The sequence below is a fragment of the Myotis brandtii genome, unplaced genomic scaffold (genome assembly GCF_000412655.1).
Source record: "Myotis brandtii unplaced genomic scaffold, ASM41265v1 scaffold250, whole genome shotgun sequence".
Classification (NCBI taxonomy): Eukaryota; Metazoa; Chordata; class Mammalia; order Chiroptera; family Vespertilionidae; genus Myotis; species Myotis brandtii.
In genome coordinates, this window is record NW_005359478.1 from 1,121,155 (window position 1) to 1,134,934 (window position 13,780).

General features: G+C 54.6%; 1 protein-coding gene across 1 annotated transcript in view; it reads right to left on the reverse strand.

Annotated features, from left to right (window-relative positions):
* Positions 1-4,550: 4,550 nt before the first annotated feature.
* DENND4B (DENN/MADD domain containing 4B) overlaps positions 4,551-13,780 on the reverse strand; it is a 14,311-nt gene continuing 5,081 nt past the window's right edge. The window contains 19 exon segments of the mRNA XM_005867444.2: positions 4,551-5,505; positions 5,606-5,670; positions 5,760-5,925; positions 6,017-6,134; positions 6,619-6,855; positions 7,047-7,188; positions 7,271-7,440; positions 7,630-7,752; positions 7,914-8,305; positions 8,554-8,721; positions 8,953-9,151; positions 10,153-10,281; positions 10,621-10,827; positions 11,221-11,347; positions 11,439-11,578; positions 11,933-12,078; positions 12,775-12,990; positions 13,361-13,461; positions 13,585-13,760. Coding sequence (XP_005867506.1) covers positions 5,360-5,505; positions 5,606-5,670; positions 5,760-5,925; positions 6,017-6,134; positions 6,619-6,855; positions 7,047-7,188; positions 7,271-7,440; positions 7,630-7,752; positions 7,914-8,305; positions 8,554-8,721; positions 8,953-9,151; positions 10,153-10,281; positions 10,621-10,827; positions 11,221-11,347; positions 11,439-11,578; positions 11,933-12,078; positions 12,775-12,990; positions 13,361-13,461; positions 13,585-13,760 — 3,168 coding nt within the window. The 3' untranslated portion in view covers positions 4,551-5,359.

The window sequence follows — 13,780 nt, forward strand, 5'->3', positions numbered from 1 at the left end:
GGCGGCGGCACCACACAAACAAGGACGCTGATTGGGCAGCTGCCAAGCGCCTCGGCTCCGCCTTCCCCACACGCCACGACGCCCATTGGGCAACCTAAGCCGGCCTCCCCGCCCTCTTCTTCTAGGCCCTACCAATAAGAGAAGGGATGCCGGGACTACACCCCACCCTTGAAGAGTGAGTGGCTGGCGAAGTGATGATTGGCGTACCTGAAACCCAATCCTAAACGGAGGAGGGGGATGGTCTAGCGGGGGCGCGTTAATGGGTACCTCGACCAGTCCCAGACACATCCGGGTCTTCAGCAGTCCATTAAGTGTCGGGGGTCAAAAAATCGCTTCAGGCTGCAACTTTACCTTGGAGACGTTTTGGTCCCCAGGCAGCCGCCGTACCCCAGTCTCCCAAAACCGGGATTCCCCTTTGGCTAGTTCTCATTCTTCCAATTCTAAAGATGGAAACTGGCGAACGGCGCTGAGCTCTGCGTTAGGTGGTGTTTCATGCCGAGAAAACCCATGAATTTCACGATAGAAGTAGCTTTAGGCGCTTGGGCCTTGCTGTCTATTTGGGGCGTGGCCTGTCTCCGCCTGCCAAAGGCCTTGAGCTTCCTAGTCTTCATCGTACCCCAGCATGGCTCTGTCGTGACCAAACCACGACAGCAGAAATAAAAGGCAGCCAGCCAAATTGCTGAGAAATTACGGTGTGCAAAGCCCTCCTAGCTCCTTCTCTCGGGATCTTGTCTGGTTAGGTTCACAGTGAAGGGAACGGCCTCCTTACCCCACTCCCCCTAATCAACTCAAGGCCCAGCTCCTCTTGCTGTTCCCGGAAGCTGTTAGACCCACCTGAACTTTCTTAGCATTTCTCGAGCACCTCGGTGAGAAGCAACAAGTATCAGAATGTGCTGAGGGAATTATAATAGCTAACTTTTTGGGAAAGAGACTGAGCTGTACATGCGTTATCTTATTTATTCTTTTAAGAGCTTTACATGGGTTACCTTCTCGTAACTGTGGAGTAATTATTATCCTCATTTTACAGACGAGGAGAAAGGAGATACAACGTTAAAAATGCTAAGTGGCAGAGCTGAAATTTGAATACAGATAGATCAAAAAACAGGCCCAGAAAGGTTAGCTTGCAAAGGCCAGACAGCTAATTAGTGACTATGCAGTGCTTTGAGCCCAGAAACAACTGATTCCAGAAGCACTAGAACATGTTCTTCAAATTATTTAAAAGTCATGCTCTGCACTGGAAATTAAACTAATGAAGGACATGGCCACACACGAATGAAGAACCCTGAACACACACACACGCACATGCAGAGGCATGCCCCAATTCCTATTTTAAGTGGGTAAGAAACCTTGTTTCATCCTAGTATAGTGTCCAGGTAAAGAACATGGTCTCTGGAGTCAGACTACTTGGGTTTGGATCTTTGCTGTACCTCTTACCAGTTGTGTGATTTGGGAGCAAGTTAATTTATATTCTCTATTAGTGGCCCGGTGCACGAAATTCGTGCACATTAAAAGGGAATTAATTAGAAGAAATATTTTAATATTGCTATTTGCCCTTTCTCTATAATAGAAGTGTCAGAGATGAAAGAAAATTAGTAAAATGTATATGAAAATCTCCCTCCTGTCAAGTCTGGGGTGCGCTGCGGAACCCAGAGTCAAGTCCCCGCCCACCCACATGCGCCTCGAAATCGCGTGAGACCCAGACCCAGCTGGCCCCACCCCCGTCAAGCCCTGCAGGGCAGGGGGGTGCGCAGCCTCAGGTCCCCCAGCTCCAGCGTGAGGGCATGACAACCATTTGCATATTAGCTCTTTATTATATAGGATGCTTTAGTTTCCCTGTCTGTAAAAATGGGAATGACTGATAAGAGTACCGAGCTCATAGGGTAATTGTGAGGATTATAAAATAGTCCATTTAAAATGCTCAGGACAGCCTGACCAGTGTAGCTCTGTAGTTGAGTATTGACCTATGAACCAGGAGGTCAGGGTTCAATTCCCAGTATGGGGTGTGTAGGAGGCAGCCGATCAATGATTCTCATCACTGATGTTTCTGTCTCTCCCTCTCTCTCTGAAATCAAAAATATATTATAAAATGCTCAGGACAGTGCTAAGGATACAGTAAGTACTCAATAAACATAAATAGTAACTTATGGGTTTCCTCACTTTTCCATGAATTTCACCCTCTTAGTTCAAAATTCAGCTTCTGTTGGTATTCTATTGGTAGTAGTCTTGTACTGAACTGAAAATTATTTCTCTACTGACCCCCTAATTTTAATGCTTTCACTGTTATTAGTACACATGATAGAGGACCTATTATGTCATCAGGCACTCTTTTATGTGCTGGGGCTATAACAGTAAATGAGATAGTCACTGCCCTCATGGAAGGTATAGTCAGTCCTCTTCCCTAACCTGCTTAAACCATGATCAGTCCAATGCATGCTCTGTATCTGAAGGGCCATTCTTCAAGGGCTGTGAGGAGACAAAAGAAATATGTTGGTGGATACCAGCCCAAAGAAGATACTAGTGAGTCCTGAGAAAATGCCTTCTAACAAAATTAAAAATCAGGCCATGGAGGGGGACTTTCAATCTGGAATAATCAAGTTCCAAGGAAGACAAGTAAGTGAGGCCACTGTTGTAATGGACATGACCTTTGCCCTATGCAGTCTCTGTTCATTTTCTTATTGAAGCTAACATTTACTAATTTCATATGGATTTACATAATTAATCTTTAAACAACATCCCCAATTTGCAGATGAGGAAAAACTGAGGCATAGCAGTTAAGTAACTTGTCAGATGTAATAAAATTAGTAAGTGGCAGAGACAAGATTTAACTACAGTTTTTCATACTCGAGCCTATAAACTTCAAAGTCTGGGAAAATAACCCTAACCGGTTTTGTTTGGCTGTGGATAGATAGAATGTGGCCTGCGGACCAAAGGGTCTGGGGTTCGATTCTGGTCAAGGGCATGTACCTTGGTAGCAGGCTTCTCCCTGGCCTGGGCCCCGGTTGGGGCTCATGCAGAAGGCAACCAATGGATGTGTTTCTCTCACATCGATGTTTCTATCTTTCCCTTTGTCTCCTACTTTCCCTAAAAGTCAATGGGAAAATTATCCTCAGGTGTGGATTAACAACCACAAAAATAGTCTGGGAAGAGAAATTGGGCCAGGTTATATGTGCATATCCTTTTCCTCATACAGTTCCCTAACCCACAGGACAGAGAAGATATCAGATGCCATGATGATTACTTGATTACTGGAATTCTCAGATATTCTTGTGGTTGAAGAATTCTATGGTTCTGAACATCTGACTCTAGACCTCTAAAAGGAAGCCCCAAAATGAGAAACAGAAGCTGGAGGCAGGGTTGATTAGCATTATTGTTTGTGAACCAAGAGGCCTCTAGACCAGTAAGATTATACGGTCTATTAAAGTAGGGACTGAGCCCTAAAAATCTCTCCAATGTCAGTTGGTTTAGCATATGACACATTACACTCAACAGAAACTTAATGATTTCAGGAAGGCAGTGGCTCCATTGCAGAGGGTCCCTGAGGATGATACAGGGAGAGGTTGATTTTGGAGAATGAGGTCTGATCGGAACCTGGGGTGACATGAGGGTTCCCTCTGAAGAAGGCATCGCCTAGTCCCTGGCAAAACAGATGGCATGTCCTAAGCCCCTGCTTTCCTCCTGTGCAGTTTCTTTGCCAAGCTCAAGACAGGGTGGTGAAGGGTCCTCTGGCTTGAAGGTCCCAGAATTCAGAAATAGTACCTTTCATCCACTGATCTCACCCCAAGGAATGTGCACGAAAGGCTCATGTAAGTTATTTCCTCCACTGACACTCGCACCCGCCTTCCCTAAGGCATTTCTGTTTTGTTGGCTAATTCCCTTTGGTAATTTGTTTTGCATCTCTGTTTGGAGTTGCTTCTGTATCTATTTCATTACACAGGAAAGAAAGGGAGAACTCCAAGTAGGCCAGAGGGATTAGAAAAACGAAGCCTGTCTCTCTGATGCCCACATGCAGCGAGCCCCTTAATCCTGGTCCCCATCTTCCTGGCACTGTCCCCAGACCGAGACCCTGGTTGGAAAAGCACTTCCTCCAGCTGGAGTAACCAAGGAGGCCTAGGATAACCGCCAGGGCTCCCAAGATGCACCAGGGCCACCAACACCAGCTATTGGGGAGAGCGCTGTCATCCCCGTGGAGGTGCTGGAGAAGTTGGAAGGGGATAAGCTGGGGGCGAAGAAAGAAGGCAGAGATGAGCTCAGGGCCCCCAGAGAATGGAGTCTTTGTGTGGGCAGACAGATGAGGGACAAGGGGGTGATTGTGCGGGAGGGCCGGAAGTGCCGCACAAACTGGCATCACCACAGCCAGCACCGGATTCACCCCTCTCCTGCTCTGAGAACTCCCTGTGCCTCAAGGGACCGGTAGCAGACCTGGTCTGGGAAAGCCATGTGTACCTGAAGGCTGCAAGAGATGGAAAGGCGGAAGGGAGCATGTACCGCCAGGGGAAAAGGAGAGGTATCCCCCACCATTATCCCAGACCCAGAAAGCAGGAGGCAGAAGGAAAAAGAAAAAACAGAAGCAGCTTTTACTATATTTACATCCAACAAAACTTCGCAAGGAACAATCCTTATTGCACAGTCAGGGCCCTGGGTGGGTGATGCATTCCCCGGGTGGAGAGGACAAGAAGGATTAGGACTTAGAGGGGGCATCAGTACTTCCTAAGGAGACCTTGAGACTCCTCCAGTTCCCACCTCTTGAAATTTAAGGTGCTACAAAGCACTGTACCGTGGGACCCCATTCCCATAGGACTTCTCTTTTTCACCATCCATAATAACTTCATACGCAAGGGGGCTGTGGCTCCAGAATAAATAACTTAAAATAAAATACAAATTCTAAGGTAGAAAGGCATGGAGAGCCTTGGACTCCTTCAGCAATTCTAGCGAAGAGGGGCCATCCTTGATGGGGAATGATGGTCCTCCCTCCCATTCAAGGCAAAGGCTCAGTGGCTCTGTATCTTTCCAGTTGTTTTTTAAAACAAAAACTTATAAAATGACCGGGGTAGTGCAGACCTGTGGGTAACCGGAGGGGACTTCCTAGTATAGGATGGGGAGAAACAGAGCTGTGCCAAATGTCCCCGGGCCTCCTCCAATGTCAGCATGAGCACGTTGGGCAGGTTGGAGACAGCGAACTGTGACTTTTGGTAATACTGGGTCCCCCTTCCTGCTGTCCCCACTTGGAGCCTATGGCTGGGGCATGTCTCCTGGCCCGTTTCCCAACTCCTCTATGAAAGGAACAGGGAAGCAGATTATCGCTAGAATCCTTTCTCCTTCACCTCCCCACTCCAGGCTGGAAGGGGAAGCTTCCGGGTCCCTAGCATTCCAGAAATGCTCCAAAACATTTTCGGCAATCAATGGCCTTCGGGGTGGGCATCTGTGCCCGCCGCTGCCTCAGCTCTTCCTTGCCCATGCTGCTGGCCAGCTTGTTAAAGGCAGACTTGTACCTCTTGTCGAAGTGCACTAGGGAAGAGGTGGAAGGCAGGTCAATACATAAGGATTCCAACCTCCCACACCGGGCCCCAGATCCCTAAACTCTTCAGCCCCCTGCCTGCACCCTCACCTGTTTTCATGTGGTCCTTGCCCAAAGCAGCTATGGTCAGGAAATAGATCTCACGGTAGATGCCCCTGAAGTGGAGGCAGAAGGGCATGAGTGAGAGAAAGGGGATACAGAGTCTGGTACAGGCCAGCAAACTTCCAGATGGGAGCCCCCATACCTCTGTAGGTGCAGGCCTGTGGGAGGGGGCCCTAAAATTTCTAGCAGGAGCCCTATAGCCTTGTGCACCTCGTCGAGACCAACATAACGCAGCACCGACTCCAGCAAATGCAGGCTCAGGGATGCAGGTACGGGGCCTGGCCATGCCACCCGCTGGGGGATCTGGCCTGGGTGAAAGAAAGGAAGGTAAGCAGGATCATTGAGTCCTCTGGGTGTGGGGCCCACCCCTTCCCACCCTAGGCCAAATACCAGACTCACTGTGGACCCTCCAGAGCACATAGAGAGGGGGGCAGCTATTGGGGTCAGGGGTCAGAACATCCCACAGCAGCCGCACCTGCACAGAGGCTGGGTCAGGCACTAGACAAGGAGATGGGGCCTGCAGGAGGCCAAGAAAAAGGAGACAGTGAGGCTCATGGGGGATAGGACATGGGCAGACAATGTTCCAAGACACACGGGATATCACAGGACATAGCCAAAGGGAAGAGGGAAAGGAACTCTCACCCCCAGGAGAACACAGGCTCTCTGAGAGCAAGGACTGTGTTCTGTAATCTGCTGTATCCCTGTGCCTAAACACTGTGCCTGTGCTCAATAACTATTGGTAAAAGGAGGAGACAAACATTAATGAATCAGTCTGGGCATTACACAAGGTGTCTAACAGCAGCCCTGTCGGGGGAACACTCATGCCATTTTATAGATGAGAAAACCCAGGCTCAGTAAAGTGAAAGGGTGAGAAGGAAGACCAAGTACGCCCGACTCCAAAGCATGTGCTCTTTCTAAAGTACCAAGGACACCGAGGACTGAGACAGAGCCGAGAGCTGAGGCAGACACTCGGGAACAGGGAACCACCGGAGGGCACTGACCTGGGGGGCTGGGGGACCATTGCAGGAGGCGAGCACCAGGCATGGCAAAATACTGGGCAGGCGCAGCCTCTGGAAATACCACAGGAGGTTCCAGAAGATGATGGGGTGGGCAGCAGGCAGCTCAGGCAACGCCAGCACTTCACTGCCCTCGTTCTCTACCAGCGACTCCAGCTCCTTACGCAGCACCAGGGGGCTCAGGTATGCCCATGCCCCACCCTCGACTCGCTGGGAGGCACCCTGTGGGGCACAAATGGGGAGGGCAGGGGAGGGCATGTGCCATGCCCCATCCTCAGAGCCATGCTTCCACGTGTCCAACAGCTTCTGGGATGCCCCTTGGCCTCAATGCCCATCTCTGGACAGGATCACCGGGGGCCCCCCCACAGGGCAACACGCACCCATTCCTCAAGCCCCTTTGGCCCAGCCCTTACCCCCACGTGCCCGTTGCAGAGCTGGGGCTCATCCAGGGCAAGGCAGAGCCTGCGGTCACTGAGCACAGGGCCTGGGCCCCCTGGGACAGGAGCATCTTTGCTGCCGCTGGCACCAGCAGGGGCAGGCTTGGGGCTGGGGGCACTGCAGGGGGACAGCAGGAGGGTTCAGCACTTGGGCCTCCACCTCCCTCTCCCACCCCAAGCATCTGCCCTGCTTTGGGCACCTGGGTCGGGAATCAACAGTCTGGACACTGAGCAGGGGCACGAAGGGGCAAGCGCAGAAGGGGCAGGTGGTGTTGAGGTTGGAGTCATCAGGTGCCCAGCCGGCCATAATCTCCTCATCGTATACCAGCGAGTCACAGGCACGGCACAGGGAGCAGCTGGACAGCAGAATCTGCAGGCAAGAAGACCCCAGGAAGCAAGCCCTGCTTGGCCTCAGGCTCCTTCCCCAGCCCCTCCCACCTCCGCATCCCAGCCCAGCCTCCTGCCTCCTCCGCCCAGCCCCTGCCTTGACAGAGGGAGTGTGTGTGGGGGGGTGGGGTGTGTGTGTGTCCAGCACACCCGTCTGGGAGGTTATCCTCACTTCCAGGGAAGGTGGCTGGGAGGTCCCGGGGGTTTCGGTGAGGCGCTCTGAGGAACGGCGAAGGCTCAGGCTGCTGACAGAAGATTCTGAGAGGTCCCACTCACTGCCCAGAGAGGCTGAGCTCTACCACACGAGAAAGCATGGTCAGCCAGCCCGTGCCCCTCTTCGCCCGGGACGCTGACTTCCACCCCCCCTCAGGGCCCTCTCGGGCTCTGTCCCATTAGCAGCCCCTCCCCAGCAGCCTCTGGGTGCTTAAGTGTCTAGACCTTCCCCTTGCTGGCTACCTCAGAGGCAGTGGATCCAGGGCGCTCCCGGGGGTGCAGAAGGCCATCCATGGGGCTGCGGTGGGCTGGGGGAGGCAGGTCGGGGGGCAGCTCAGGTGGGGGAATGCGTGAGACAGAGGAGCGGCGGCGGGAAGGAGTGAGCAGCTGCTGGAGGCGGGCACCCAGCCCTCGCCGGGGGGTGCTGCTCTCATCCTGATGCCCACTAGCCTTGGGCACACGCTCACTTAGCCCTTCCACGACTTCAGTGGACTGGGTACTCAGGGCGGAGCCCGAGTCCCCTGGGCTGCCTCCAGCTGCCAGCTCCTCCCCAGGCAGGCTCAGGTCTGAGAGGCTTCCATCGTGCCAGGGCACAGGTGATGCCCGGGACTCCAGTACCCCCAAGGCCTCCATCACTGCAGGGCAGAGAAGAGTCAGGGAAGACGCAGCCCAGCCCCTCCTCCAGAGACTGAGTAAACACAGTTTCTGGCTGCACAAACTCTGGCACCACCACCCCTATCGTGACGGCATTCTGGGCAGGATTCCCTGAGTCTGCAGTCCCCACCACGGAGGGCCACCCCTCCATCCTGGCCCTCGTCTTCCTCTCTCACTGGCAAGTGGTTAGCAAAGCTGACTGGGGTGTTCGTCAGTCCAGGGCACTCACTGTGGGCCACGCCAGCCTCCACCGTGGGTTGTGCCTCTCGGGCACTGCCCAGGCTGCCACTCTTCAGCAGGCGCCCCTTGGGTGAGGCCGGGTCCCGCAGGCTGCGCCCAGCCCAAGTAGTCTGGCGCTGAAGAGGGCGGGTAAGGGAGGGGCGCTCCAGGCAGGGCTCTGTAAGACACAGGGAGGGCTGAAAGGCAGCCAGGTTGACACCCAGCCCTCTATTCCAAAACAGAACTCCTTGCATGGACCTGGGTTCGTAAGGTTCTTTGTAGAACTTCATCTCTTTTGTTACCAGCCAAGTGTAGTTTATCCATCCCCAGAACACCCAGTGCCAAACAACGGGCCAGTCCCAGCTCTCCCTGCCTGAGCCCCAAGCCCGTGTCTCCGACCCCTGCCTACCTGTCTGGGAGCTGCCTGCTTCTTGTGCTGCCGCCTTCTGTTGCTGCTGCTGCTGCTGCTGCTGCTGCTGCTGCTGCTGCTGCCACCGTTCCTTCAAGGGCTGGCGGAACTGAGCAGCCCCCAGGACAATGTTCCGAAGCTTGGCCCAGCGCAGGCGCCCACCAGGTGTACCAGATGGCCACTTACTCTCCAGCACAGCCTGCCAAGCACCGTGCCCATCAAGATGGCCTACTTTCACACTGATCCCAGCCTGACACCTACTGCCTGTCCTGGAGCCCAGGGACCGCCTTCCCCTCCAGGCGTGCCGCCCGGGACTGTTCTGCCAATGGCTCAGCCAGGAGAGGCAGTTGGCAGCGGCCACTACTGACAGGGGGGTCGTAAAGGAAGCATATAGCAGGAAGACAGTTTATCTCCAGACTCTGTTACTTCTAAACTATATGGCTTTGAAGAAATCATTTCACTCTTTGGTCATTAGTTTTCTCATCTAAAAAACAGGAGGCAGTTTAGTGTCATGGTCAAGGGCCTGAATTCAGGAGACATCAACATGCTTGTGTTCATATCCCACTTCCCTAACTTACTCACTGTGGGACCCTGGACTAGTTACTAACTCAGCAACCTCATTGCCTCGTCTGTAAGATGGCGATAATAATCCTTCCACCTCTTGGGACTATGGTGGAGATAAAATGATGTAAATCAGCGGTTCTCAACCTGTGGGTCACGACCCCTTTGGCGGTCGAACGACCCTTTCACAGGGGTCGCCTAAGACCATCCTGCATATCAGATATTTACATGACGATTCATCACAGTAGCAACATTACAGTTATGAAGTAGCAACGAAAATAATTTTATGGTTGGGTCACAACATGAGGAACTGTATTTAACGGGCCAGAAGGTTGAGAACCACTGATGTAAATGTATCCCGGCACACCGGCTAACACTCAGCTTTTATTGGGAGGTAGCAGTACCTGCCTACCCTTGTCAGGGCTGTTGTGAATATCAAACAGCCAAGCATGCGAAAACCCAACGTAGGTGCTAAGACCCTACAGGAGCACGTGGACAGCAAAGCTTACAGGACCTAGCTGGACTGTATGGGCCCAATCTCCAAGGAGAGGGGAGGGTAGCAGGTGCCAGGGAGCAGCCTCCTCCCCATGCACACACCTGGCACGTGCCACTGTCCCACCGTAGCCCCAGACTTGGTACCTTGTTGTAGTAGCCATAAGTGATCGTGTTGGGCACAATGCCTGCCTGCCGCATCTCCAGCATGACCCGCACAGACAGCACAGGCTGCCCATAGTGTGAGCACAGCTGCATCAGCACCCGGTAACACACCTGGGCCAGGGGAGGTACAGGAAGAGGCGACTCAGTCCCACCCCAAACCCTAAAGTCTCAGCAAGCACCTCTCCCAGCCTCTCCGGTTCTCACAGACTTCCCTGGCCCCTGGCAGCTCCTGGAGCTGCTGAGAGCTGCCCACTGTTCCAGCTGACCCGCCACCCTCCCGTCCCTGCTGCTGTTCCTGGTCATGCTCATTCATTCAGTGAATCTTACAAAGCACCTGGCAACTCCTCCAGGGCTTGTGCCAATGCCCCCCATCTGCCTTCCCAGGTCCCAGTGAATCTCCTAGTACCCAGGACGGCACAAGCACGCCTGGGACTGGGCATGGGCACCCACCTCATCGGGCAGCACCACCTTGTGGTGCTCCATCTGGCGCAGCACGTGGTAGGCCGTGTGCAGTGCCTGCACCCGGGAGGGCGCTGACTGCACGTAGGCAGGCAGACACAGGAACCAGAGCCCGTAGCAGTGCCCCAGCAGGCACCGGGCCCACAGCTCAGGCACCGCCGCAGACTTCTGCGCCATCCGCTGTGCGACCTTCATCTCCTAGATGGGGCAGGGGACAACGGCAGGGCAGGGCAGGTCTTAAAATGCTGTGGGAGAAGCAGCCCCCTCCCTGAGGAAGGGGCTGTGTTTGGAGGAGGCAGGGGGGTTGCTGCACACACAGGCTTCAGCCCCCAGAGCCCTGGGCAGAGGGGCCAAGCCCCTGAGGATGGGCAGATGCCCTGGAAGAGGCAACACACCCCTGGTTCCCAGAGTGCTCAGAAGATGAAGACAATGATGATGACAACGGTAACGACACCAAATGTTTTCTGTGCCGGGCACACGTAACCCTCCTAACAACCTTACGGCATAGGTACTATTATGCGCATTTTACGGATGAAGAAGATGAAGCGACAGCCCTTGAGCCCTTGCCTCCGAGGGGCACCTGCTGGTTACCTGCTTGGTCCGGCGAGGAGCAGGACTGCTCGGGGCACTACGGGCCGGGCCGGGCACAGGCAGAGCCCCAGTTTGCTCTTGGGGAGATTCAAACAGCTCAGGCCGTAGCTCTGGAAATCCATCGTAGCTGGAGGGGCAGAGAGGCAACGTCGGGGGGCAGTCAGCACTCAGCTAGCCCGTGAGGCCTCGGAACCGGCGAGGGCGCCAGGGGCGCTCACCAGTACTGGGGAGTGGGTTCGCTGCCCTCGGGCACCGGGGGCTCCTCGGGAGGCGTGATGAAGACAGTGAGCTCACTTCCCGACAGCTCCTCCAGCTCCACCAAGGGCGTCGCCTCGGGCTTCTCCTGCTCTGGGTGGACCTGGGACAGGACGGTAAGAGAGTGAGCATCAAGGGCGTGTGGAGCAGAGCCAGCGTGTCCGGAAGGTGGCAGGTGGCGTCTCCCAGGAAAGCACACCCCGGGGGAAGGAGCAAGTGCGCTGAGACTTCACCGAGGTCCTGAGATACAGTACGGGGATGGCGTCAGGAATGGAAAGATGGGGCACATATAAGCCACCATGTGTGGTGACAGAGGCTCTGCACTGAGTAACTCCAGGGGCGCCATCACCATCACAGACCAGATACAGAGCTGTGTTTATGGTGGTCCTGGGGTCACAGACAGCCAGGAGGAGAGCAGAGGGCAATGGGCACGAAGAGAAGGGACAGTGCTCAAAACCTTATCAACGCAAGAGTCAAAGAATTCGAGGGCAGCGTGCCGAGCAGAGCCAAAGGAGCATTCCTCGATGAACTGCGAGAACATCTGCGTGTGCAGCAGCTGCGAGTACAGCTTGTGGCTGGAGCGCTCCCGGGACTTGAGGAAACCTGAGGGCATGAGAACGGGGCGGGGGGGGGGGGGAGATTACCAGGGTTCCTACCGTGGCCACACCCCTTGTGAACCCCTCTCCTGGTCCCCTGCCCGGCAAAGCTACCATCTCTTTGGCCCCTCTGACACTACCCCACACTCCAAGCAGACTGGTTCAGCTCCCAGCATCATGGCCCCTTTTGTCTGTCTGTACTCCCTCCCTCTCACTGGGGCTTCCCCAAAGCAGTGTCCCTGAAGAGAGATCTGCCCATGGGGGCGGCTCACCCCAAACCCAAGGCCCCAGAGGGCAGGGCCACAGCCGGTTCCGCTTTGTGCCCTTACTCCCTCCAAGCCCAAAAGAGTGTACGGCTCAAAGCTGGTGCCCATAAAGATGTCTGCTGAGCCCTAGCCGGTTTGGCTCAGTGGATAGAGCGTCGGCCTGCGGACTGAAGGGTCCCAGGTTCAATTCCAGCCAAGGGCATGTACCTTGGTTGCGGGCACATCCCCAGTAGGGGGTGTGCAAGAGGCAGCTGATCGATGTTTCTCTCTCATCGATGTTTCTAACTCTCTATCCCTCTCTCTTCCTCTCTGTAAAAAATCAATAAAATATATTTAAAAAAAAAAAAAAAGATGTCTGCTGAGTGAAGGAACAAGCCACTGAGTGGCCCCCAGTCCCCCAGCCACGCTTCTCGTGATGCCCTTCCCAAGCTCTTTACCCTGCAGGAAGAAGAGGTTGTCGACATCGCGAGCCCCCTCAGAGGGCGCCTTGGTGAGTGGACGCAGGAAGTCCCGGTAGCCCTTGAGCAGACAGGCCATGAAGCGGAGGAAGGCCCCCTGCACTTCGCGCTCCAGCCGGTCCCGGCGGCCACACACAGCCTCGTAGTCTGTCAGCAGGAACTCCAGGGACGCCTCCTCCTCGGGCCCAGTGTACGCTGGGGACCAGGGTGGCCGGAGACTGAGAGCCAGCCCCTGAAGGGCTAGTCCCAACCCTGCTCTGCACACAGGTCTCCACCACGGCCTGGCCACCGCCAGCTGTTCAATGACTTTGCACCAATATTGACTGAAGAGTTACCCCGAGGCAAGTTTCAAGCCTCCCCAATGACCAGCTCGTCCTTCTCAATACATTCACGCACACTAATATTATATATTCCTCCCTCACTTAAATTTCCCTCACTTCCACCAAATGAAATCCTAGCTCCTCTAACCTCCTCAAGTAAGGTCTGGCTCTCCACAGGCCTCCCCAAACCGGGGGTTTAAGGTCAATGACAGTTTCCAGCCCCCCCCCCCCCCCGGGCTTCTCACTCTGATCCAGCTGCTGATACAGGGTTGTCAGTGTAGCCAGCAGAACCTTGTAGGGTCTGCGGGGCAGGGTCCGAGGGGTGAGGGGCTTCTTTTCCTCCGTCCTATGAGAGAATCAGAAGGAGAAAAGGCCATGGGGCTCGTTGCCAGCCTCCCCCGGTTTTTGCCTCCATACACCTGCCCGCCTGCTCCTCCCCGCAGCCCCTGGACGAGACCAGCCATCTTACTGGAAGAGCGTGTTGGTGTCCAGATCAACACAGATGACATCAGAAGGTGGGTCGTGCAGATCGAAGTAGCTGGAGTGGATGCCCACAATGAAGGGCACGGGGGCGCTCAGCACGTCAGCCAGCGCCAGCGGGCACAGGGGAATGTAGGGGCACTGCCAGTGCAGCGGGAAGATCATCTGAAGCACCAGGGAGTGAG